The sequence below is a fragment of the Peromyscus leucopus genome, chromosome 13, assembly GCF_004664715.2.
Source record: "Peromyscus leucopus breed LL Stock chromosome 13, UCI_PerLeu_2.1, whole genome shotgun sequence".
NCBI lineage: Eukaryota > Metazoa > Chordata > Mammalia > Rodentia > Cricetidae > Peromyscus > Peromyscus leucopus.
In genome coordinates, this window is record NC_051074.1 from 3,694,965 (window position 1) to 3,719,834 (window position 24,870).

The 24,870-nt window shown below is 48.2% G+C and overlaps 1 protein-coding gene, 1 non-coding gene and 1 pseudogene across 2 annotated transcripts; 1 reads left to right on the forward strand and 2 right to left on the reverse strand.

The window, feature by feature from the left end:
- Nucleotides 1-4,786: 4,786 nt before the first annotated feature.
- On the reverse strand, nt 4,787-7,111 carry LOC114697842 (annotated as a pseudogene).
- Nucleotides 7,112-10,630: 3,519 nt separating this feature from the next.
- Nucleotides 10,631-10,732, reverse strand: LOC114697906. Its single transcript, XR_003735261.1, has one exon. It is a non-coding gene; the product is annotated as a U6 spliceosomal RNA (small nuclear RNA).
- Nucleotides 10,733-20,660: 9,928 nt separating this feature from the next.
- Nucleotides 20,661-24,427, forward strand: LOC114697829 (intestinal-type alkaline phosphatase-like). The gene is given in 12 exon segments (XM_028876166.2): nt 20,661-20,730; nt 20,814-20,930; nt 21,044-21,159; nt 21,345-21,443; nt 21,445-21,520; nt 21,597-21,769; nt 21,956-22,090; nt 22,259-22,344; nt 22,455-22,588; nt 22,668-22,859; nt 23,055-23,168; nt 23,259-24,427. Coding segments are annotated over 12 exon segments (1,695 nt in total). The 3' UTR covers nt 23,642-24,427.
- The last annotated feature ends 443 nt before the right edge of the window (nt 24,428-24,870 follow it).

A 24,870-nucleotide genomic window follows, 5' to 3' on the forward strand; every position in this document is an offset into this window, starting at 1 on the left:
CATGTACTCACACACTTAAAAATAAATCTTTTTAAAAATGCCCCAAACCAGGCCTGGTGGAGATGCCAATAATCCCAGTATTCAGGATACTGAGGCAGGAGGATCACAAATTGTAGGCCAACTAGGATAAATAGTAAAACCTTGTCTCAAAACAAATAAACAAGCAAAAAAACACACACACAAACAAAAAAAAAACTTTTTCAGTAACTTGAAATCTTCAGGCCACATTATATTAAATTAAGTCATATTCATTAGATAGCTAGGCTATTTCTGGGTTTTGGTTTGTTTGTTTATTTCAAGACCGGATCTCACGATGTAGCTCTGGATGTCCTGGAACTCCCTCTGTAGACCAGGCTGGACTCAAACTCACACAGATCCACTGTTGGGGGGCCCAAAACAGCTTGACCACACAGCGGCCATGACAGGCTTAGGGGCCCAGACACAGCTGCTGTGACAGGCTAGCTGACTGACAGGCTGTACCCGGATCCGGGAAAAGCCACAAGTAACACCACCCAGGGATCAACCCAGGGATGGGCCAGCATCTAAGGGGAGGGACTTGACATCCCAAACATTCCAATCATTAGGTAAGATTAGATAAGATCGCTAGAGGCCCCTGAGTCTAGCACATACCTATTTTCCTTTTACAGATACCCCTAGACAAATGTCAGCCAATCAGGATCCTGAACCCTAGAAATCTCCCCTCTCCACCTTCTGCTATGATAAAAATTCTACCCTGCCTGGGCTCGGGCCTGTCTGCTCTCATTGCTGCATCAGACAGACTGCTTGAAATCAAGACATTTTGCTCTTATATATGGGATTCCGTCTCTGTGGTGGCCATTTGGGGGTCCCCGAAATCTGGGCATAACCCCATCTGTCTCTGCCTCCCAAGTGCTGGGATTAAAGGCGTGTGCCACCACCACCCGGCTGACCATTTCTAAATAAGTTAAATTTCTAGCAAGGCATCATGGAGCACATCTGTAGGGAAGCTGGGACAGGAGACAGACAAATAATAAAAATAAAATTCTAAAATTCAATTACTAAGCTTAAGTTCAGGGTTTACATAGTTTTTATTAAATTTCTCTGTTTTGTGTGTGCACACATGCATGCCTTTGGGCCACAGTGCATGTATGGAGGCCAGAGGACATCCAACTGATCTATTTTTATTTATTTAATTATTTTTTTTCAAGACAGGGTTTCTCTATGTAGCTCCATGCCTTTCCTGGAACTCACTCTGTAGCCGAGGCTGGCCTTGAACACACAGAGATCTGCTCAAGTGCTGGGATTAAGGTGCGTGTGTGTGTGTGTGTGTGTGTGTGTGTGTGTGTGTGTGTGTGTGTGTGTGTCTCGCACACCTTTAATCCCGAGCACTGGGAGGCAGAGCCAGGCGGATCTTTGTGAGTTCAAGGCCAGCCTGGTCTGTAGAGCAAGATCCAGGAAAGGTGCAAAGCTACACAGAGAAACCCTGTCTCTAAAAACAAAAACAAACAAACAAAATTGGGGGGCTGGAGAGATGGCTCAGAGGTTAAGAGCACTGGCTGTTCTTCCAGAGGTCCTGAGTTCAGTTCCCAGCAACCACATGGTGGCTCACACCCGTCTATAGTGAGATCTGCTGCCCTCTTCTGGCCTGCAGACAGAATACTGTATAAATAATAAAAAGTCTTTAAAAAAAAAAAAAAAAAAAAAAGGCGTGTGCCACCACCGTCCGCTCCCGCTCCAATAGGTCTTGATTCTTTCCACCCCATGACTCTCAGAGATCAAACTCAGGTCACTGAATTCAAAAGCATCTTTACCTGCTAAGCGATCTCCTAGTCCCTTTGTTTTTATATGATATGAAAAACAGACCAATATATTTTGATCTGTAAGAATACTCTGTTTCCATTTGAAAGTTGTGTTATAGACAAGCACAGTGGTACATGTCTATAATCACAGCATTCAGGAGAGGGAGACAGAGGCAGGAGGATTGCTGCCTTTGAGACCAGTCTGGTTCATATAGTGAGTTCCAGGCCAGAGTGAAATGTCAGACCCCTCCAAAGAAAGGAAAGGAATGGAAAGAAGAGAATTTCTTTTTTAAGGATTTATTTCATTATTGTTTTTAGTTATGTGTCTCTGTGTGGTTATATACACAGGTGCCTGAGGAGCCCAGAGGGGTCAGATCCCCAGGAGCTGGAGTTACAGTTGGCTGTGAGCCGCCCCAGAGTGGATGCTGGGAACTCGGGTCCTCTGCAGGAGCAGTGCTCCTTTAACTGCTGAGCCAGCTCTCCAGCCACGTGGGGAGGAGAATGTCTTTTTTACTCTTTCGAGACAGGATTTCTTTGTGTATTGCTGTCTGTCCTGGAACTCACTCAGTAGACCAGGCTGGCCTCAAACTCACAGAGTTTGCCTCCCAAGTGCCGGGATTAAAGGCGTGTGCCACCACCGCCCGCAAGGGGAATTTCTAATAATTATAACACAGCGTTAGTCTCCAGAATGACTATTACAGAAACTGAAAATAAGAAGGAAAATGGCCCTGTGTGTGAGGAAAGTGAGACTTGGCTTTTCAAAGGAATCTGTGGAATGCAAAGATTTACCCAGAAACAAGAAATTATGTTACCTTTTGAGATAGGTTCTCACTTAGCTTAGGCTGGCCTCAAACTCCCTATGTGGCAGAGGATAGCCTTGAACTTCTGATCCTCATGTATCCATAACCTGAATGCTGGAATTGCAAGGATACACTGCCATGCCACTGTGCGTGCCTGGCAGGCACTTTTCTGATTTATCTACAGTTCTTGTTTAGTTGTTTTTTAATCCTAAATCATGAGTGCAGGAGAGTGGCCTCTTATGGTTTAAAAACAGTAAGAACAGCTTTAACCATTTAACCATGTTATGAATTGGCTGGGTCAGGATTTACTGGGATATCAGCTCAAAAGCAGAAAGAAGTTGACCAAGCAAGTGAACAGGCTACCGCCTGGGTGGCAGGAGCAGAGGCGAGGCAGGCCCGGGCTGCTAGGCAGCAGCATCTCGCTACCCACTGGCTAGTTTCACAAGACAGTTCCCTTCTGTGAGCAAGCATCCCGGACTTGAGATCTGTGGTCAATGGGCAGTTGATCTGACCCGGGAGCTGCTGAGTTACTCTTATGACCAGCATTACCATATTGCACAAATGTCTTGGCTTCATGGTCTAGCCTGGGCTTTATGAGGGACTAGGGCTGAGGAAACACAGGGCAGATGAAGAAACACACTAATCCAAAGGCATTGTTCACCCTGTGTTCTAGTCTTTAGCATAAGACTTTGATTTTTTTATTCATCAATTTATTTATTTTGATAGATCAAGACAGGGTCTCACTATGTAGCCCAACTGGTCTCAAACTCCTTATCCTCCAGCCTGTCTCCTGAGTGCTAGGAGTATGGGCCACCACATCCATGTTTGGTCTGTTCAGAATAGGAAATTGTGAAAGGTTTTCATCTTTTAAGCAATCAGCCTAGAAATCCAAGGAGATTTAAGATTTTATTATTTTGTGTGTAATTTTTTTCCTTTGAGACAAGGTCTTTCTATTATTCTACTGTGGCTGTCCTGGAACTCACTCTGTAGACCAGGCTGTCCTTGAACTCACAGAGATCCGCCTGCCTCTGCCTCCCACGTGCTGGGATTAAAGGCCTGAGCCACCACACCTGTCCCACTTTTGTTTTTTAAATAGAATCTCATGTAGCCCAGGCTGGCTTTGAACTTGATATCTAGTTGAGGATGACCTTGAATTCATATCTTCCTACTTCTACCTTCCTGGTGCTGGGATCACACAGGTGTGTCACCAACACCTTCTGATGTTGTCTTTCAAAATGGCCCTAGTTAACCAAATGCTTTAGCTGGGCAGTGGTAGCACATGCCTTTAATTCTACCACTCGGAGGCAGAAGCATGCAGATCTCTGAGTTCAAGCCAGCCTGGTCTACTGAGTGAGTCAGAACAACCAGGACTACACAGAGAAACCCTGTTTTGGAAACAAACAAAAAACAACTGAGTGCTTTAGGCTTTTCATCTGCTTGACAAACATCCCCAAGTCAAAATTTTCCTTGTCCCAATTCTTAATTTTTAAATTGCAGCTATGTATCCCTCTGTGTGTATGTGTTTGTGTGTGTGCCCATGCACACATCAATGTGCGTTCCATAGCACAAGTGTAGGTGTTGAAGGATAACTCTGTGGAGTCTGTTCTCTCTTTCTGCCTTTACCTGGGTCCCCGGTATTGAACTCAGGTTGTCAGGCTTGGCGGCAAACACCTTTACTCACTGAAGTCTCATCAGCCTCCTTGTCTACAATGAATTTTGGGATTTGCAGAGGGCTCTTAGTAGTCCAAAAGACACATATTAGACTTGTACTTAAAATGAATGAAATTTTTATGAATGGAGTTTTGAATGCATTAATATATGATCCAAAATTTATGAGTCATAAATTATAAGTCTGCATCTTGGTTTATATTAACAGTCATAATTCTGTTGCACAAATCCTAAATGGTCTTCTAATAAAAACCCCAAAGCCATATATTGGGGTAAATGCCGAAAGATCAGAGGAAACAAGCCACAACCACTTCTCATCTCCCTAATTCCTCAGCCGAAAAGGGAAAGACCCCGTCTCCATGAATCCTCAGACTGAATGCCCCTCCGTCCTCAGCCGAAAGGACTGAGTTCTCTCTCTCTGCTTCTTCTTTGATTCACCATGCTTGTCTTCCAGCATTCTGTATGTCTTGGTCTCAGCCACTCCCAACTCTACTGTAACTATTTTCCCGTGAAGAAAGGCTTCTCTCGTCATGTACTTTGCTAAGGGATCTCTCCAGTCAGCATTTCGTGAATTTTGCGCTCCGTGTCTCTCAGACCTTGCTCTCTCAGTCCTCTCTTTCCTGAATCTCTAGCCGACGCAGCGCTCTGACTGTTGCACGATGAGGAGTCGCTCCCTTCACTGGAGGAGTCTGAGCCGCTCTTGCTGCTGTCAGATCTGAGTCAGAGGACTCAGACTCCCAGGAGGACGTTGACGACGAAGAGGTTGTGGGGTGGGGGGTCTTTTGCTCAGATTCTTGTTTCTGGGCTACAATGACTTGGGTGTATTTTTCAGATGCTCTCACAGCTCATCCGTTAAACCTCCAAGACCTTTGGATGTGAGGAGCTGATGACAAATCATTATTCTGTGGGTTGTCTCAAGGTAACAGCCCTTCAAGTTCTGTTCTGTAAGTGTGCATTCAGTTTAAGAAGACCCATGTATTCACATAGTTCCTGGAAAAATATTTTGACAAAAATTCTACTAGATGATGTAGTGGTTTCCTCACTAAACTTTATTACAGTCGAGAACACTCCCTGGAAGTGAATCAGTGTAGAAACGGTGAGCAAACATCTCAGCAGTGTTCCTCAATGTGTTTGTTTCTAAGCGATGGATGGTATCACACTGGTCTTCGAAGGACTTTCAAAGGGTCCCCTGGGTTCCTTTTCCAGCATGCAAACCCGCCCAGCTAACAAGCCAGCGTTTGGCATGGGGCCTTGGTTGGCACAGCGATCAGGGACCATGTTGCCGAGCTCTTGTGTTTGGCTCTCAGCAAACCCCATTTCCAGCACCTTGTGTGCCCGCTCTTCAAAATCTAAACTTGGCTAAAGAGCAAGATACATCGTATGGTGAAATGAGACTAGATCGATTTCTGTTTTGTCATGAATGGTTACTTTTTGTCCTCTCTCCTCTTTTCCCTCCTCTTCCTCCTCCTCGTCTTCACTACTCCAGCTTCTTTTTTTTGTTTTTGTTTTTGTTTTTGTTTTTGGAGACAGGGTTTCTCTGTGTAGCTTTGCGCCTTTCCTGGAACTCACTTGGTAGCCCAGGCTGGCCTCGAACTCACAGAGATCCGCCTGCCTCTGCCTCCCGAGTACTGGGATTAAAGGTGTGCGCCACCACCACCCGGCTATTACTCCAGCTTCTTGGTCTGTGTTTGAATCACTGTCTCCTTCATCAGGAATTTCCTTTTTAATGGCTTTGTACGTCTCTTCATTCTCCATAAAACTAGGATCCATCTTGAAAACATTGAGAACATCTTCTGGATTGCAGTCATCCCCCAAGGGGAGCATATGGGTGAACTGATCAACCTCTTCCACTAAATCAAGTGCATCCAGAATGACAGGGTTGTCCTTGAATCCGCCTTCTGAACAGCAAATGTCACTTCAGTCATGTACTGAACTCTTTGTCCATCTCAGACTCATGTAGACTGTCTCCCAGGCGTTCAAAGATAGCATGGATTCCTCTTGGTGACACCTGGGCTAATTTGAGGCCACACTCCTTGAGGAAGGCAATAGCTACCTCAATGCTGTCACCTGCTGGTCTCTCCAGCAGCAAAGAGAGCATCTCCAGGCACAGAACCTCATGTGCCACATTTCTGTTAATAAGATGTGCCACAAATTTTGAAGCAGTCAGGCAAAGTTGCTTATCATTCCTTCAATATCCTTTCCGGAAATTAAGAATTAGTCTCTTGAGGATTAATTCTCCAATTTGTGGGGATTTTGAGTTGATTTTTGCCACCAAAGCTGCATGAACATGAGTGAAGATCGGAGAAGCACTCTGCCTGCAGAACAGACCGGGCCAGCAGTCTGTCTCTCCCTCGGCTATGTTTTCTTAAAGGAGCTCTTGGATATCGTACTTATATTAGAGATGTTGACCTTGTTAATGAGACCATTGATTGATTTCTTCAGGGCTTCCCAGCTCGTCCTCTGGTAGGCTAGGCTGTTTTTATCTGTGATCTGTTCCTGCATCGTCCTGAGCTTTGTGGGAGGAATACATGCTCCCCCTTCTGCTGCTTCATGGTAGGTTCTTCCTGAGTAGAACTCTGGGTGACTGCGTGTTCTGGGCTCCTTCTTCCATGAGATGGGGATTTCTGGGACATTTTCTGATCCGCATCTCTTTCTCTGCATTTTTCTCGGTCCTTACTTTGTGGTTCCACATTGTCATGGTAAGAATACCCTCTTCTTGACCGGCTGGAGTCAGAGTAATCTCTATGCTGGGGGGACCTGTCCTGCACGTCTGTCTTCTGGGGAGGAGTTCCAGTGGTGTGAACTGTGGCTCTCCCTTCTGTCGTGAGCAGAGGAGTGTGTCATGTGTATCACACTACTTTTCATCTTCTAGTGTCCGTTGGCCACATAAACTAGATTCCTCGAGTTGTTCAAGAAACAAGCACTCAATGGTCTGACCCTTACAGCTTTCTTTTCCTGTCTCCACACGTCACCACTACCGGATCCTCAGGCAGAAAAGGGGGGATCCTGTCTCCATGAATCCTCAGACCAAATGCCTCTGAGTTCTCAGCTGAAAGGACTGAGTTCCTGTCTCCTCCTGCCTTATATTCCTTTCTCCGTCCAGCCATGTCACTTCCTGTCTCAACCTCCTTGTGCTGGGATTAAGGGCAAGTGCCTCCCAAGTACTGGGATAAAAAGTGTGAGCCATCACTGCCTAGCTGTTTCTCTTTTAGACTGGATTAATCTCGTGTAATCTAGGGTGGCCTTGAACTCACTGACAGATCTGTGTCTAGGATTGCGAGGATTAAAGGTGTGTGCCAGCATTGCCTGGCCTCTATGTTTAATCTAGTGACTGGCTCTGTCCTCTGATCTTCATGCAAATTTTATTTGTTAGAGTACAAACAAAGTATCAGCACATAATTCTTTTTTTTTTTTTTTTTTTTTTTTTGGTTTTTCAAGACAGGGTTTCTCTGTGTAGCTTTGCGCCTTTCCTGGAACTCGCTTTGGAGACCAGGCTGGCCTCGAACTCACAGAGATCCGCCTGGCTCTGCCTCCCGAGTGCTGGGATTAAAGGCGTGCGCCACCACCGCCCGGCGTCAGCACATAATTCTAATGTTAATCTTTCTTGATCTCAAATGTAGCCCCAGCTGACCTGGAAGTTGCTATACAGTCCAGGTTGGCCTTGAACTCTTGGTGAGCCTCCTTTTTCTGCCTCATGGGGGCAGAGGTTATAAACATTAAATCTGGAGGCTACAGAATAATGAATGTTTTTCATTGGGAAATATCAGATCTTTCTGGGTTGTTTTGGTGCCTGTCCTGGATCTCGCTTTGTAGACCAGCCTGGCCTCGAACTCACAGAGATCCGCTTGCCTCTGCCCCTCTCCCCCCTTAATGCTGGGATTAAAGGCTTGTGCCAGCTGGGCGGTGGTGGTGCACGCCTTTAATCTCAGCACTCGGGAGGCAGAGGCAGGCGGATCTCTGTGAGTTTGAGGCCAGCCTGGGCTACAGAGCGAGTTCCAGGAAAGGCGCAAAGCTACACAGAGAAACCCTGTCTGGGGATGGAGTGGGGTGGTGGGATTCAATGTGAGACTGAATTCATTAATAAAACAGTTTGGGGAGTTAGGCACGGTGATGCATGCCTGTAATGCCAGTGCTGAGAGTCAGAGGAAGCAGGATTGCCAGCTTAGGACGGCAGGAAATTCGTAGTGAGATCTTATCTTGAAAATAGCATCAAGGACAAAATTAAAAGCTAAGGAAGTACCAGGTATGGTTGCCTGAAATTGTGGTCCTAGTGCTCAGGAAGTGTGGAGGGGCCCCAAAACAGCTTGACCACACAGCTGCCATGACAGACTTAGAGGTCCAGACACAGCTTCTGGCAGGCAACACCTGGACCCAGGAAAAGCCATAAGCTGACCCCACCCAATGGTGCTGCATCTAAGGGAAAATACCTGACATTCCAGTCATTCCCTATACCCTAGACAAATGTCAGCCAATCAGGGTCCTGAACCCTGGAAATCCACTCACCCCAACTTCTGTTATGATAAAAAACCCTGCCCAGCCTGGGCTCTGGGCTCTCTGCTCTCACCACTGCATCGAACAGAGAGTCCAAAGCTCTGAGCTTGAAAATAAAGGCTCTTTGCTTGTACATACGGGATTCTGTTTCCATGGTGGTCTTTTAGGGGTCCCCGAGATCTGGGCATAACAGAAATAGGTAGGAGGATTGCCTGAGTTAGAAGCCAGCCTGGGCTACATCATGAGTTCCAGGCCAGATTACTGACTAGTACGGTAAACCATGTCTCAAAAGAAAGAAAGGAAAAAGGGAAAAGAAAATAACACAGCTTTAAGTATCCCATTACAGTAACAGAAAGCAGGCAGACAGAAGCTCTCACCGGGTAAGTGTGATATCAGAAAACAGAACCTCGGTGCTATGGCTGGATATGGCTTATGTATTTTAGGTGTCTCTCCAGGTTTCCCGTGTTGAAAGCAATGTAGTCTCTGGTGTGGCGATGGTAAAAGGCAGTGGAACCTTTCAGAGGGAGGAGCTGGGGTGAATCCCCAACACTGGAACGAGAGGAGAGGTCAGGGGTGGGGGAGAGGGGAGAGGAGCAGAGGGGAGTCGGGAGGAGAAAGGGGAGGCAGGGGGAGGTACTAGAGGGAGTCATGATGTCATAGAGGACACCATATCTGGGGAGCATTAATGTAGACGAATTGCTAAACAGTCTTATTAATAAAAAATACTCAGAGCCAGAAATTGGGGTTAAAGCCTGAGAGAGATCAGAGGAATAGGAAAAGCCACAGCTGACCTCACCTCACCAACTCCACAGCTTCCAGTGAGCTACTTCCTGTCTACCCACACCTATGTGCCTTTCTCTTCTGTTCTCTCATTTGTTCTCTCAGCCCAGCTACATCACTTCCTCTTCCTGCCCAGCCCTGTCACTTCCTGTCTGCCTGTACAGACCTCCAGACCTCTATGGTTAGTTCTGGGATTAAAGGAGTGTATCACCATGCCTGGCTCTGTTCCCAGTGTGGCCTTGAACTCACAGACATCCAGACTGATCCCTGCCTCCCAAGTGATAGGATTAAAGGTGTGTGTTACCTTTGCGTGACTTCCATGTTAATATAGTGGCTGGCTTTTCCCTCTGATCCTCAGGTAAATTTGATTGGGAGACACAGTGTATTGGGGGACACAATACATCACCACACATTAAGGTAATTCTCATGGGATGTGAGTTACTCCTAGAAAGAGGGTTGTCTGTCTGTCTGTCTGTCTTGCCTCTCCCCGTGCTCTGGCTTCCAGTCTGAGGATAAGATCTGTCTCTTTGGCATGTTCTTTTACTGTTATACTGTCACTGGCCCTAAGGTCCTCACCAGAGGCCACATAACATTGACAGCTTGTCCTTGAACCTCAGAGCCCTACGCTACTTTTCTTCCTTCCTTCCTTCCTTCCTTCCTTCCTTCCTTCCTTCCTTCCTTCCTTCCTTCCTTCACCTCTCTCTCTCTCTCTCTCTATTGTTTTAAGGATTATTTATTTTTATTTGTGTATGTGTATAGAATGTGAATATGTTGTATGTGCATTATTGTAGGGTACCCACCAGAGAAAAACTGCTCAGACATGGGTCTAAGTCAATAGAAAGTCTTTATTAGCCAGTCAGTGACTATACTGGGTTTTGGGGGTCCCAGTGTAACCCAGAGCCTTTCTTGGGGTCAGCTTTTAAACACAAAAAACATATCCTGGGTTAACATACTTCAGTTAGCAAGAACAGGTAGCCAAGCTCAGGGGCCTGTTTTGTGTGTGTGTGTGTGTGTGTGTGTGTGTGTGTGTGTTCCCGTGAATGTGGCCACATGAATAAAGGAGGGATCCTTCTGCCTTACTTGAGTTCCCCACACACACACACCACTGTTCTGAAAAACACGGGATGCTTCACAAATTTGTGTGTCATCCTCTCAGGGGACATACTCATCTCTGTATCCATCCAATTTTAGTGTATGTGCTGCGGAACTGAGCTCGAGACAAGGCCTCTCTGTTCACTAGCTGGCCTAAGAACTCTAGGTGATTCTCCTGCCTCCAGTCTCCTCTGGGGGCCCTGGGATTACAGATTCATGCCACACTGTTTGGAATTTTCCTGGTTCTGGAGATTTGAACTCGGCTTCTAAGGCTCAGCAACCATGCCACTACACAGTCATCTTTCCCCCGTTTTTTGTTTTGAGACGATGTCTCACTCTGAAGTCTAACTCTTAGCAATCCTCCCGCCTCACCCCTACTTCCATCAAGTTCTGGAATTACAGGCATGAGCCACCACAGCTGACGTAAGCCTCTTTTTTTTTTTTTTTTTTTTTTTTTCCCAAGCTTTGGGCATTTCACAGCAGTGACAAAAAAGAGCAAGGCTAACATCGGCCGCTAGGCTAATAGGGTCAATCTTTGGTTAATGTAGAGTTTTTTAAATTTATTTATTTATTATGTATACAGAAGATGGCACCAGATCTCATTACAGATGGTTGTGAGCCACCATGTGGGTGCTGGGAATTGAACTCAGGACCTCTGGAAGAACAGTCAGTGCTCTTAACCTCTGAGCCATCTCTCCAGCCCTAATGTAGAGTTTTAAAGTTGTGGATAAAACAAGAACAAGAAAGTGTTCAGAATGGTCCATTTCCCACTCTGTTCAGCTTTGTTGAAACTTGATCTCTATGTAGCCTAGGCTGGCCTAAAACTCATAATTCCCACCTCCACTGCCCCCTAAATATTGGGGTTCCCCGTGTGTGACACCATGCTCATTGTGTATGAGGGGGTAGACACTGGATTTGAAGGCTAGTTACCCTCAGTTGTTCAAAGTCACAAAACCACAAGCCCCTCCCACAGGAACACACTGAACAGAGTGCTGGACATCTGCCTGTATTTAACTTTTCTTCGCATTAAAAACTCAGAGGTTAAGAGCACTAGATGCTCTTCCAGAGGACCTGGGTTCAATTCTCAGCACCCACATGGCTTGGCCTCCAATATAGCGATGTCTAGAGATGGAGTTTTGTTTTGTTTTGTTGTTTGAGACAAGATGCCTCAAAGGAGCTACTGACCCTCTTCCCTCCACCACCCAAAGTGCCAGGATTAAGATGTGAGTCACCGAACTCTGAGGCCCTTTGCTAAGGAGTATAAGAAGGCTGATCTCAGTTTGCCATTACCCTTTGAGCAAACTGGCTTAGGAAACAGACTGCTTTACCTGCGGCTTTGGTGAGGTGAGGGAACTAAATCCTCTGCTAAACAGCAACAGATTTTTCTAAGCTGCCTGACTCTGTATTTCCCTTTTGGAGTCTTCTGATTGCTAGTTTGATTAGATCGCTATTTGACTATTGTTCACGGTAACCCTTGACTTCTGGTCAAGTGTTTTTAAAATCTTAATATGTTTTAACAAACTCCCCCCATATCAAATTCTAGGTAGTCATTTGACCTAAAGGTAACCTGGAATTATCCACTTGGGGCTCTGTAGAGCCTAGAGATTTCTCACTTTGTAAAAGAGAAAGTGAAATAATTAGGCTTGGCTGGGCATGGGTGCACATCCCTCTAATCCCAGTGTGTGGGAGGCTGAAGAAAGAGGAGCTTGAGCTCAAGGCCAGCCTGGGGTACACAGTGAGTTCCACGCTAGCCTGGGTCCTCTCTCTTTATTATTTTCTTTCTTTTTCTTTCTTTCTTTCTTTCTTTCTTTCTTTCTTTCTTTCTTGTTGTTGTTTTTTGTTTTTTGTTTTTGAGAGGCTGGGCCCAGGTAGCTCTGGCTGGCCTGGCACTTGCTATGTAGACCAGGCTAACCTCAAACTCACAGAGATCCACCTACCTCTGTCAAGGATTAAATCTATGTGCCACCACAGCAGTCAAGGCCCCGTTTTTAAAACCCCCAAACAATGAAAAAATACAAATAATTAAGCTTACCTGATGTGTTGAATTAAATGGGAAGGTTGTCAAGGAAAAAGTAATGATAAGCCTGGGGAGTTAAATTTGCATAAGTGTGTTTCTAATATGTGTCTCAGAAGTTGGACAAAATGCATATAGATCTGATAGTCTGGCATAGTATCCGCCATAGTCTGTTATCTTCAAGCATATACAGAAGAAATAACTGAATTTCAAGGTTCACAGATGGTTCTTTACTCAGTAATTTCCCAAGTAACCATCAACCTAAAGTGTTTAGTTCTCAAGGAGACCCACGGAAGAGCTTGTGGCAACTTCTTGATGACTTTAAGACGGATCCACAAAACTGCTGAGATGTCCTGGGATGCTTCCCAAGAACCTATTGGTTCTTAAACCCGCCAACCCAAAGGGGAGCAGAGCAAGAGTTCATTAAGGCCAGATGTGTGGTGCATACCAGAGTCCCAGCACTCAGGAGGTGGAGGCGAGGCAGGGGGTTAGAGTTCCAGCCTAGGTTATGAGTCTAAAAGACAAGTTCTTAAATACCAAGACATTCTTTGGCAGATTTTCCCTCCCTACCTCCTGTTTTTCTCTTCTTTTCTTTTCTTCTTCTTCTTCTTCTTCTTCTTCTTCTTCTTCTTCTTCTTCTTCTTCTTCTTCTTCTTCTTCTTCTTCTTTTCTCTCCTCTCTCTCTCTCTCTCTCTCTCTCTCTCTCTCTCTCTCTCTCTCTCTCTCTCTCTCTCTCTCTCTGTCTTCCAACAGGGTCTCCTGTATCCCAGGCTTTTCTCGAACTCCCAGTGTAGCCAAGGGTGACCTGGAACTGATCTTCCTGCCTGTGCTTCCTGCTTGCTGGGATTACAAGTGTGCACACTAGGGTGTCTGGGGATGGAGCCCAGGGCCCCTGCATGCTGGGCAAGCACTCTACCAACTGAGCTGTATCTCTAGCCCCACCCCCAGATTGTCTGAAGTTTTGGAGGGCTCAGGGAGGCAGGTTTTCATGCCATGTCAGCCAATTCGGAACTGTGTTTGAACACTTGGTCCTCAGCTGATGATGCTGTTGTGGAACCTTTGGAACTCGGGGCCTAAAGAGTGGATGTAGGCCATGGGGTAGAGCCTTGAGGTAGCTTGTCTTGTCTTGTCTCTGCTTCCTGACCTGCCAAGATGTGAGGGGCTTCTACCGCACACTCCTGCCACACAAACTCTGCCACACCTTCCTGGCCAAAGTGGACTATATCCCCTCAAGCCCCAGACAGCGGTTAGCCTCTTTGTCCTTAAGCAGTTTCTGCTAGAGACAGCCATACGTGTGGCCGTCATGACCGCCGTGCGAGTGGGATGACATCACCTGGGATGCTCTGCTTAGGAAGCACTGTGCATCCAAATTCAAAAGAAGAATAAATGGTGTCAGGTGTGGTGCACACACTAAGGAGAGGCGGAGGCAGGCAGACCTCTGTGAGTTCAAGGCCAGCCTGGTCTACATAGCAAGTTCCAGGCCAGTCAGAGCTACATAGTGAGACCCTGTCTCAAATGAAGGAGGAGGAGGAGGAGGAGGAAACAAACAAACCCACTACATAGAAGGTAATCCTGTGTCCTTATAGCTCAGTCATTGAGCTCTCCCTCCCAGACGGAGGCATGGCTCACTGGCAGGGTGTCTGCCCAGTGTGGGTGACGTCCTAGGTTTGATTCCCAGCCCTGAAAAAAATAAAGTTGAAATATATAACTAAAGCAGGGGGTAGTGGTATGGGTTTGGAATCTCAGCAGTTAGTAAGTGGAGGCAGGAGGATCAAGAATTCATGGCAAGTACAAGGCTTGGGCTGTAGGAGACTCTCAAAGATCCAAAGGGGGATGCATGTGTAGCTTGATAAAGTGTTTGATCCCCAGCCCTGTATAAATGTGACATGGTGGTACATGCCTATAATGCTAACACTTGGGAGGACAGAAATTCAAAGTTGTCTTCAGCTACATAGTAAGTTTGAGGCCAGCCTGGGATGTGTGAGACCATCTCTAAATAAATAAATAGGTACATACATACATACATACACACATACACATGTGAGACCACCTATAAACAAACAAACAAACAAACAAACAAACAAATAAATAAATAAATAAATAAATAAATAAATAAATAAATAAATTGAAGCAGCCATGATAGTAGGTGCCAGCCTTGATAGTAGATACTTGGTTTTTTTTCTCTCGTCTCTCTCTTTTTGTTTTGCTTTAGGAGACAGAGGGAAAGAGAGAGACAGACAGACAGAGAGACAGACAGACAGAGAGACAGAGACAGAGACCTGCGGAGGGGAGAGAATACGGAAGAAGAGAGAGAGAGAGTATTGAAAGAGGGGGTGCAGAGGGGGTATGCCCACTTTTTAGGCTGGGACACCGGCGCAGGCTGGTGACGTAATAAGGACCTAATCCTTACATCCCAGATTTTTGCTTATTATAAAAAAAAGCAGGTAGATGGGAATAGGGGCGCCGTTCCTCTCAAAAACTGCTTGCAGCTGACTGTTGGCTTTTGGGGGAATGGGGAAGGGGAGTCTTCCGAGGTGGACAGGCGTTGTGGGATGCTGTCTGCCATCCGTTGTTCTGGAGTCATGTATCCCCCTTGGCTGTGGCTGGGAATCTTCTGTCTGACAAGATGCTGGAGACACAGAAAAAAGCACTATACTAATGGGGATGACCAAGTCACAGCACCAGATGTTGGTTAAGTGACAGTGCTCGTGGCTGGTGGCGGCCATGCCGACGGAAGAGAGTGCTGGATGCTGCGGTGGCGGAAGAATCACGAGCCATGGTTACCTTTTTTAGAGCTTTTTTAGGAGAGAGAGAGAGAGAGAGAGAGAGAGAGAGAGAGAGAGAGAGAGAGAAGGAGAGAAGGAAAGAGAGAGAGACTGCGCTGAGGGGAGAGAATACAGAAGGAGAGAGGCAGGTATTTGTTTTTTTTTTTGTTGTTGTTTTGTTTTTGTTTGCTTGGTTTTCTTTCTTTCTTCCTTCCTTCCTTCCTTCCTTCCTTCCTTCCTTCTTCCTTTCTTTCTTTCTTTCTTTCTTTCTTTCTTTCTTTTTGGTTTTTCGAGACAGAGTTTCTCTGTGTAGCTTTGTGTCTTTCCTGGAACTCACTCTGTAACCAGGCTGGCCTCAAACTCATAGAGTTCCACCTGGCTCTGCCTCCCAAGTGCTGGGATTAAAGTGCACCACCACCACCCAGCAATAGTAGGTACTTGTAATCTCAGCACTTACAGGGTTGAAGCAGACGACTGTTAATAGTTAGAGGCCAACCTGGGCCATAGAGATACTACAAGGCCAGCCAGAGGTATAAGAACTGGTCTCGGTAAGCCAAAAATAAAGAAATGCTAAATAAATTAATGCTAGTAAAAGTTTTAGATTCTATTACTCATAGAATAGACAAAAATGGTACAGACCGTGAGAAAAGGTTGCTGTAGTTTTCTCTTCCCAGTCTGTTGCAGAGGTTTGTGATTGGCGCCTGCCCCTGAGTGGCACATACTCCTGGGAATATACTAAAACTCAGCTGCTGTGTTTTACTGAAACTCATCCATCCCTTGCCGGGCCATTTGGACATTACAGAGGAACTCCACCCCATCAACACCCTCAATCGGTGTGCGTTTGTCATGGTTCGTGTCGCACAGAAGCTTTTATCCAGGGCCAACACTATGACGGTAGTCAAGCTGTAAGGAAGCAAGTTTCCTGGCGAAATCTAGAGACGAGGGAGCTCAGTTTCTACACTCATGATAGAGGTGTTCAGTAAGGCAATATATAGATGATGACACCGTTATGGACCCAATTACCTCTAGTCGCCCAGAAAGGCTGAAAAGACCAGATATATTTCCAACCTGAAAGTGACAAGGTGACCCATCCATCTTGTGTCCTACTGCTCAGCCACACAGAGGAGTGGGGGTACCAGTACATGCTTGAGCAACTCTCCAAAGAATTCCACTGAGTGAGAAATCCTAATTCAAAAGATGACAGAGGATTTTATTCCATTGGCACAATTTCTTAGAAATTTTGAAATTACTGGATTAGGGTTTGGGGACAAAGGAAGAGGGTAGGGAAGCCAGTGAAGGGCCGCAGAGGGGTCCAGTGGGTTTAGAGACATGGCCACGGTAGTGACATGAACCACTCAGGTGAAAAAGCTGAGCAGGAGCTGGTACACACCCTAACCCCAGCACTCAGGAGGCTGAAGCAAGATCACAAGATTCAGGAGTCCGGGCTACGTCGGGAGATGTGAAATAAGGAGAGGAAGAAAGGAAGGAGGGAGGAGGGCTGGAGAGGTAGCTCACTGGTTAAGAGCTTACATCACTCTGGCAGAAAACCCAAGTTGGATTCCCAGCACCCAGCTCAGGTGACTCACAACCTCGTGTAATACTCAGAGGGATCCCACATCCTCCTTTGGTCTGTGCAGGCCGCTGTACTCACATGCACATACCTACACATACACACGTAACTAAAAATGAAAATAAACATTTCAAAGTAACGGAAGGGATTGGGAAACCTGAGCAAAATCTCACATCCCCACACAAATTCACATATGTCAAACTAGGGTCATGAGAACAGTGTCTGAGAAGTGTATCGCTAAGTCCCCATCCCCTGGTGGTCAGCTCATCTGATTGTTTATGACTATAAATACGAATCTACAATTATGCCAGCATTACAATTTCAGAAAGGAATAGAGGCCAGCAAGACAACTCAGCAGGTAAAGGTGCTTGCCACACAAGCTTGGCGACCTGAGTTCAATACCTGAAACCTATATAAAGGTAAGAGGAGAGAACAGACTCCACAAAGGTGTCCTCTGACCCCCATGCGGCACAAACACACACAAGATGATGGTGGTGGTGCTGAAGGTGATGGTGGTGATGATGGTGCTGCTGCTGATGGTGATGATGGTGATGATGATGATGGTGATGGTGGTGATGATGGTGCTGCTGCTGATGGTGATGATGGTGATGGTGATGATGATGATGGTGATGGTGGTGATGATGGTGCTGCTGCTGATGGTGATGATGATGATGGTGATGGTGGTGATGATAGTGCTAATGGTGCTGATGCTGATGGTGGTGATGATGTTGATGGTGTTGCTGCTGATGGTGATGCTGCTGATAGTGATGATGGTGATGATGATAATGATGAAGATAATGGAAAAAGAATAAGAGGTGGAGGAAGTTTACAATTTTAAAGAAAAATGATGTGTCATGGCTAAACCTTTCTTCTGACTAAACAATCATTGCAGAGCCATGAACCTTTAACCTATGACTTTGTTTTTTATTTTTAATTAATTGATTAAGAGTTCCTCCAGTAGCCAATCACCCCTGAACTTTAGTCAAGAATTTTCCTCTCCCAGCACAAAGAAATATTTAAGGAGATGAAAACTCTAATTATTCTGATTTCCTCATTCAATATTGTATCATAGATTGAATTATCATTGTACCCATTAATATGTGTAATTATCGTATGGCCATAAAACCATTTATTGATAAACTTGAAAAAATTCATGCCAGCAGGAAGCCGAGGGAGTGGCTGGAGCGTCGGCAGGAGGCAGGGCGGCTTTGGTCTGTTGTAGGTGTTCAGTGTCAAGGACTCCATGTGACTGTGCAGTACATGACCAGACGTCTTGAAGAGCTGAGACACTGAACCCATTAGACAAAAGCCCCCATTTCCCCTCTCCCCAGACCCTGGCTGTGCATGTCACTCTCCTCTCCCCAGACCCTGGCTGTGCATGTCACTCTTCTCTGCTCTTTCCTTTTTGTTTTCATGGACCTCATTAAATGGAAGTTGTTTTATATTTCTTTTCTTTTTTTTTTTTTTTAAGATTTTCTCACACCCCTACCCATTCTTATTTTATGTGTATGGGTGTTTAGGGTGTGTGTGTGTGTGTGTGTGTGTGTGTGTGTGTGTGTGTGTGTGTGGTGGGGGTGGGGGGCTTCAGAGGCCAGAAGAGGGCATAGAACTCCCCTGGAACTGGATGGAACAACAGACTTTTGTGAGCTACCATGTGAGTGATAGGAATCAAACCTGGGTCCACTGGAAGAGCAAGAAGTACTTTCAAACAACCAGTCATCTTCATGTCCCCTTATTTTCCTTTTAATTACATGTAAGTATGTGTGAGAATTCATATGTGTATGTGGGCAATACAGGCATCCAAGGAGGCCATCAGATCCCTTAGGGCTAGGTGGCTATGAACATTTAGATGTGGTATGAGAACTGAACTTGGATCTTGTACAGGAACAGAATGTGCTTGTATCCTCTGAGCCATCTCTACAGCACCTCATCATTTTTCTGTATGTAGAAGAATTTTACGTCTCTTGGTGGTACCCAAGAAGGATGAGACAGTGTTGTACCTTTGTGATGGGCTGATTTCATCTAGCACAATTTCCTTGAGGTTCATCCACATTGCAGTATGAGTCAGGTTATACTTGACAGAGCCTTGGTTCTGATTTTGGTTTGTTTGAGTTTGATCTGAGGGTGGTGGTGGTGGGATTGGGGGTGGGGGTGGGGGTGGTTTTGCCTGTGGGCTTGAACCCAGGGCCTTACGTGTGCTAGGCAAGCACTCTGCTCCTGAGCTGTATCCCCAAGCCCATTTTCTCTCTTTCATCTCATGTTGCCTTTTTAAATCTTTATTTTTATGTTTATTTATTTATTTATAATTTTTGAGACAAAGTCTCATTACATAGCCCTGGATGACCCGAAACTCAATATGTAGACCAGGCTGGTCTCAAACTCACAGAGATCCTGCTGCCTCTGCCTCCCAAGTCCTGGGATTAAAAGTGCTCATCATATTGGCTTTTAACTCATGTGTAGCCACAGCTTCCTTGAACCCAGATCCTCCTGCCTCCATCTCCCGAGTTCTGTAATTACACACGGAAGATTGCCTTTCCTTTTCAGGCTGATTTGATTACTTATGTGGACCACCTCATGTTTGTTTACCCACCCACCCATCCATTTTCCACTGCAGTGGCAAAGCATCCAACAGTGGGAAGTGAGTAAAAGAGGTGGGTTTCTTTAAGTGGGTTTGGAAGTCCAATGGCCCGCTGTCGTATGTGCTCACATCTCATAAGGGTCCCTTCACTACATCACATGGTGAATAGCATCATGATGTGGTCACAGGGACAGAGAGGAAGATCCCAAGGGAGCCAGAAATGGAGGAGAGGCCAGTCTTAGCCTTTTGTTAGAACCACCTCTAGGAGGAACTATGTAGGAGCTCACGAGAAATACAACAACCCCTCCCGTGAACATAGCCTCGAATGGCCCAGTCACCTCTCCCTTCCACCCCTCAGATGCTCCATCACCTCCGGGCATCGTCACCACACCAGGGACCAAGTACGCAGCATATGCGCCTGTCGGGGACAGGTTCCAGCCATATCCAAGCCATAGCACACAGTTGCTCCTGTCTGTGGCCACTGTGAGTGACGCCCCTTTCTCTGTCTGCGACCCTGTGTCAAACAAGCGACAAGGAGAAAAATCCCAAGGACTTGCCCAAGTCAAGCTTAACAAGAGGCCCAGCGGGCAGCAGGGCTCTCAGGGCATTCCGTAGGCTTGTTTTCTTTGTCAGTGTGGCTGCTGGCATCAGGAGGCCAAATAAAAGCCCCTCAGCCAAGCTGTGTCCTTCCAGACCAACCTATCTTGGCACCTAGAACAAAGCTGGTCCCCCTGACTCAGGAGCAGAGTGATGTGTCTGTACAGGACAGCGTGGGCAGAGATGGGTGAGCACCCTGGCAGCATGGGGCACAGACTCCTTGCCCAGAGGGCAGCTGCACAGTCCCCCACCCTGCCTGGGAAGAACACACAAGTGCTTACTCTGTCAGGACCCCGGCCCAGGCGGGCCAGACACACTCTGCCATTTCCTCCAGTAGGGGCAGGGGATCGGTTCAGTTCACAGGGCAGAGGTGGGGCCAGCGTGGCCACCTGGAGCCAGGGGAGGAACGTGAGATTGTTTGTCTGGGAACAAAGTCTTCCTCTATTTAAGTCCAGGCAGACTGTGCCTTAGATGGTACCCTGGTGTCCCAGCTCTCCTCCTCTGCAGTCCCACGACCAGCCCCAGCCATGCAGGGAGCCTGGCCGCTGCTGCTGCTGCTGGGTCTCAGACTACAGCTGTCACTTAGCGTCATCCCAGGTAATGAGGCTCCTTCAGAGGCATGCTCCATTCACACCCCTGGGCCTCCCGTCTAACCCTTCCTCTGCTATTCCCTTGGCCAGTGGAGGAGGAGAACCCAGCCTTCTGGAACCAAAAGGCAGCCGAGGCCCTGAGTGCTGCCAAGAAGCTGCAGCCCATTCAGACATCAGCCAAGAACCTCATCATCTTTTTGGGTGATGGTGAGCATTTGAGGCCTGGCCACCCTGGGGCCCTTGCACTCCAGGAACCTAAGGCCAGCAGTGGGTCCAGGCAGGCCTGGGGGTTCAGTCCTGACCAAGTTCTGCTCCCTCAGGAATGGGGGTGCCCACAGTGACAGCCACCAGGATTCTAAAGGGACAGTTGGAAGGCCAACTAGGACCTGAGACACCCCTAGCCATGGACCGCTTTCCATACATGGCTCTGTCCAAGGTGAGTACTGGGTCACATATCTGGGATGTGGGGAAGGGGCTGACAAGGACCCAGGGAAAGGGTGACAGGCAGGACCCTGGAGATTGAGAGCCCAGTTAGGGGTCTGGCATAATGAGCAGGTCCCAGGCTTGGGTGAAGAAATAAATGTCTGCTTTGAGCCCAGCTGAGAGTGTCTCTGTCCCCAGACATACAGTGTGGACAGACAGGTCCCAGACAGTGCAAGCACAGCCACAGCCTACCTGTGTGGAGTCAAGACCAACTACAAGACCATCGGTGTGAGCGCAGGCTGCCCGATTCGACCAGTGCAACACCACATTTGGCAACGAGGTCATCTCAGTGATGTATCGGGCAAAGAAAGCAGGTGTGTTGGAGCCAGGCTCAGGGCTAGGGGCAGGCCTAGGGTGCTGGATGTCTCACCTGATCTTCGCTGTCTTCAGGGAAATCTGTGGGAGTGGTGACGACCACCAGGGTACAGCACGCCTCTCCAGCAGGCACCTATGTTCACACTGTGAACCGGAACTGGTATGGGGATGCTGACATGCCTGCCTCGGCTCTACAGGAGGGCTGCAAGGACATTGCAACACAACTCATCTCCAACATGGACATTAATGTGAGGAATAGAGGGAAGACGTTCGGGGAGGGGATGGTCCCAGACAACGTGCAGACTGAGCTCCCTGGATCCTCCAGGGTTTCTGAGGGCTCAGTAGATCCCCCAGACCTGGTGGGGAGCTGGGGACAGGTTGGAAAGGAGGCAGAGGCCCTAAGGTCTGCTTTCTTTGATTCTCTCTGACCATAGGTGATCCTTGGTGGGGGCCGAAAATACATGTTTCCTGCAGGAACCCCAGACCCTGAGTATCCAAATGATGTCAACCAGACCGGCACCAGGCTGGACGGCCGGAACCTGGTGCAGGAGTGGCTGTCGGAGCGCCAGGTGATGGGGTGGACAGCAATAAGGGCACAGCAGGGACCAGGGGAGGGCTGTGGGCCTCACCAGTTGTTCACACCCCTCTAGGCGCCAGGTGATGGGGTGTACAGCAATAAGGGCACAGCAGGGACCAGGGAGGGCTGTGGGCCTTACCAGTTGTTCACACCCCTCTAGGGATCCCAGTATGTTTGGAACCGTGAAGAACTCATTCAGAAGTCCCTGGATCCATCAGTGACATACCTCATGGGTAATGGCCCCACGCTTCCTGCATGGGTACCCTTTTAACATTGTGTTTATGTGTACCATGACCCACTACCAAGCTTGGTGGTCACTTTTCGGTGGTGAATCATTTATCACTTTTGTCCCTTAGGCTCTTTGAACCTGTAGACACAAAATTCGAGACACAACGAGACCCCTTGATGGATCCGTCTCTGAAGGACATGACAGAGGCGGCCCTGAGGGTGCTGAGCAGGAATCCCAAAGGCTTCTACCTCTTTGTGGAGGGTGAGTCTCCAGGACCCCATGAAAAGAGGGGACAATGGACAGGGACAGGCTCAAGCTCAAGCTCACTGGCTTCCTGCAGGGGGCCGAATCGACCGCGGTCACCATCTGGGCACAGCTTACCTGGCGCTGACTGAGGCCGTCATGTTCGACACAGCCATCGAGAAGGCCAGCCAGCTCACCAGTGAGAAAGACACGCTGACCATCGTCACTGCTGACCACTCCCACGTCTTCTCCTTTGGTGGCTACACACTCCGGGGGACCTCCATCTTCGGTAGGCCGGGGACAGTGGCGGCTTCTTTTGCATCAGTTAGGCGCAGAACTTTCTCTGAGCCTTAGTTTCCCTATGAGCAGAAAAGGGCACCTGCCTTGTGGGAATCTAGCAACGACTGAACTACTGGCCAAAGGGTGGGGGAGCGTCTGGACTTCCGTCCTTGGGAGGACAAGGTGTTTCTCTTCTTCTGTGCAGGGCTGGCCCCGCTCCAAGCTCTGGATGGCAAGTCCTATACTTCCATCCTGTACGGCAATGGCCCGGGCTACGTCGGTACAGGCGAAAGACCCAACGTCACCACTGCTGAAAGCCGTGAGTGCCCGGGTGTGGCTTGCCTGAGGGGCGGGCGGGCGCGGGGAGGGGGCGCGGGAACTCCTGTCGCTAAACGTCTTGTCCCTCCAGATAACTCCTCGTACCAGCAGCAGGCGGCTGTGCCGGTGAAGTCGGAGACCCACGGCGGGGAGGACGTGGCGATATTCGCGCGTGGCCCGCAGGCACACCTGCTGCACGGAGTGCAGGAGCAGAACTACATCGCGCACGTCATGGCCTTTGCAGGCTGCCTGGAGCCCTACACCGACTGCGGCCTGGCGCCCCCTGAGGATGACAGCAGTGCAACCACCCCGGGCCAGACCACCACCCGCCAGACCACCACCAGCCAGACCACCACCCGCCAGACCACCATCCCTGTCCGGGACAGCGCCGGTAGCCTAGGTCCAGCCACCACCCTGCTGACGCTGCTGGCTGGATCCCTGCTGCTGCTACTGGGGGCTGCTGCGGAGTCGTAAACTCCAGTCCCTCCAGGCTCCACCCATCAGGTCCCAGGCCCTCACCTGGTGCTTCCCTTACCCTGACCTCCCGCTAACTTCTCGTGGCCCCCTCCCACAGCTACATCCTTACCCAATGCTCCCTGCGTTCTAGCTACGGGCCTAGGACCCTCTGCTAGTGGCCTTAACCCCTATCCCAGTCCGGAGTGGCCGCTTCCGGGGTACCTACCCAGGCATTCACAAGGGGACAGACACCTCTGTGCTAGCAGCCAGCCTCAGACCCCACAGAGCTCCTCCTTCCGGAGGTACCATGACAGCGTGGTCCTGATTCTCCTGGGGCAGTCTGGACTCTCCTTTCTGACCTCAGCCACCAGCTGCTAGCAAAGAAAAGCGCTCCAACAGTAATTTGTGGAGGACCAAACATGCACCCATCCATTGGTGCGCCACCAAACTCTGAGGTACCCAGCACAAGAAACAGGAAGAGGCTGGTTTCCACCGTTCCCAAACCCATTCTGCCGGCAAGAAGGCTGTTGCGCTGGGATGCCCAGCTCGCCTTTGGTAATAATCCTTTCCCACCCTCACTGGGCCAACTCCACACTCAGAACCCCCCATGAGCCCAACCATACCAATCCACAGAGAGAAGATTCTGGAGCCACTCAGCCCTCCCATGTCTATTACCCAGCCAGGAAATCCAAGGATCTGCACCCTCCCCATTCTTAGGTCATATCAGGCTGCACCTAAATTTCTGAACTGAGGAAATCCCCTACCTTCCAAGGTCTGCATTCTCCTGGGAGGGGCAAACCAATAATAAAGTGTTATGCAATGGAATGCCAATAATCGTTTTTTGTTTCAGGGTTCCCCCTCCCCCTCAGCTCAGAACAAGAAAACAAGAGCCTTGTGCCTGCTAGGAGCATGCTCTACCACTGAGCCATAGCCCTATCCTCCTCCATCTCCTCCATCTCCTCCTGCTCCTCCTGCTCCTGTTCTTTCTGAGACTCTGCAGCCCAAGCCAGCCTCAAATTTATGGCAATCCTTTGCTGCAGTCTCCCCAATGCTGGGATTTTCAGTGTGAGCCACACTCCCGGCATGCTAGTAGGTTCTTTGCAGAAGGAAAGCCCGGAGTGCCTGGAGCACAGGGTTCAGGTTGGGAGGGGTGGGTAATGGTGGAGATCAGGCCAGGGGGAGACAGCCAGCTGAGTAAGAATCCTGAATGAAATAAAGGCCTGAGCATCACAGAACAGCAGCCCCAA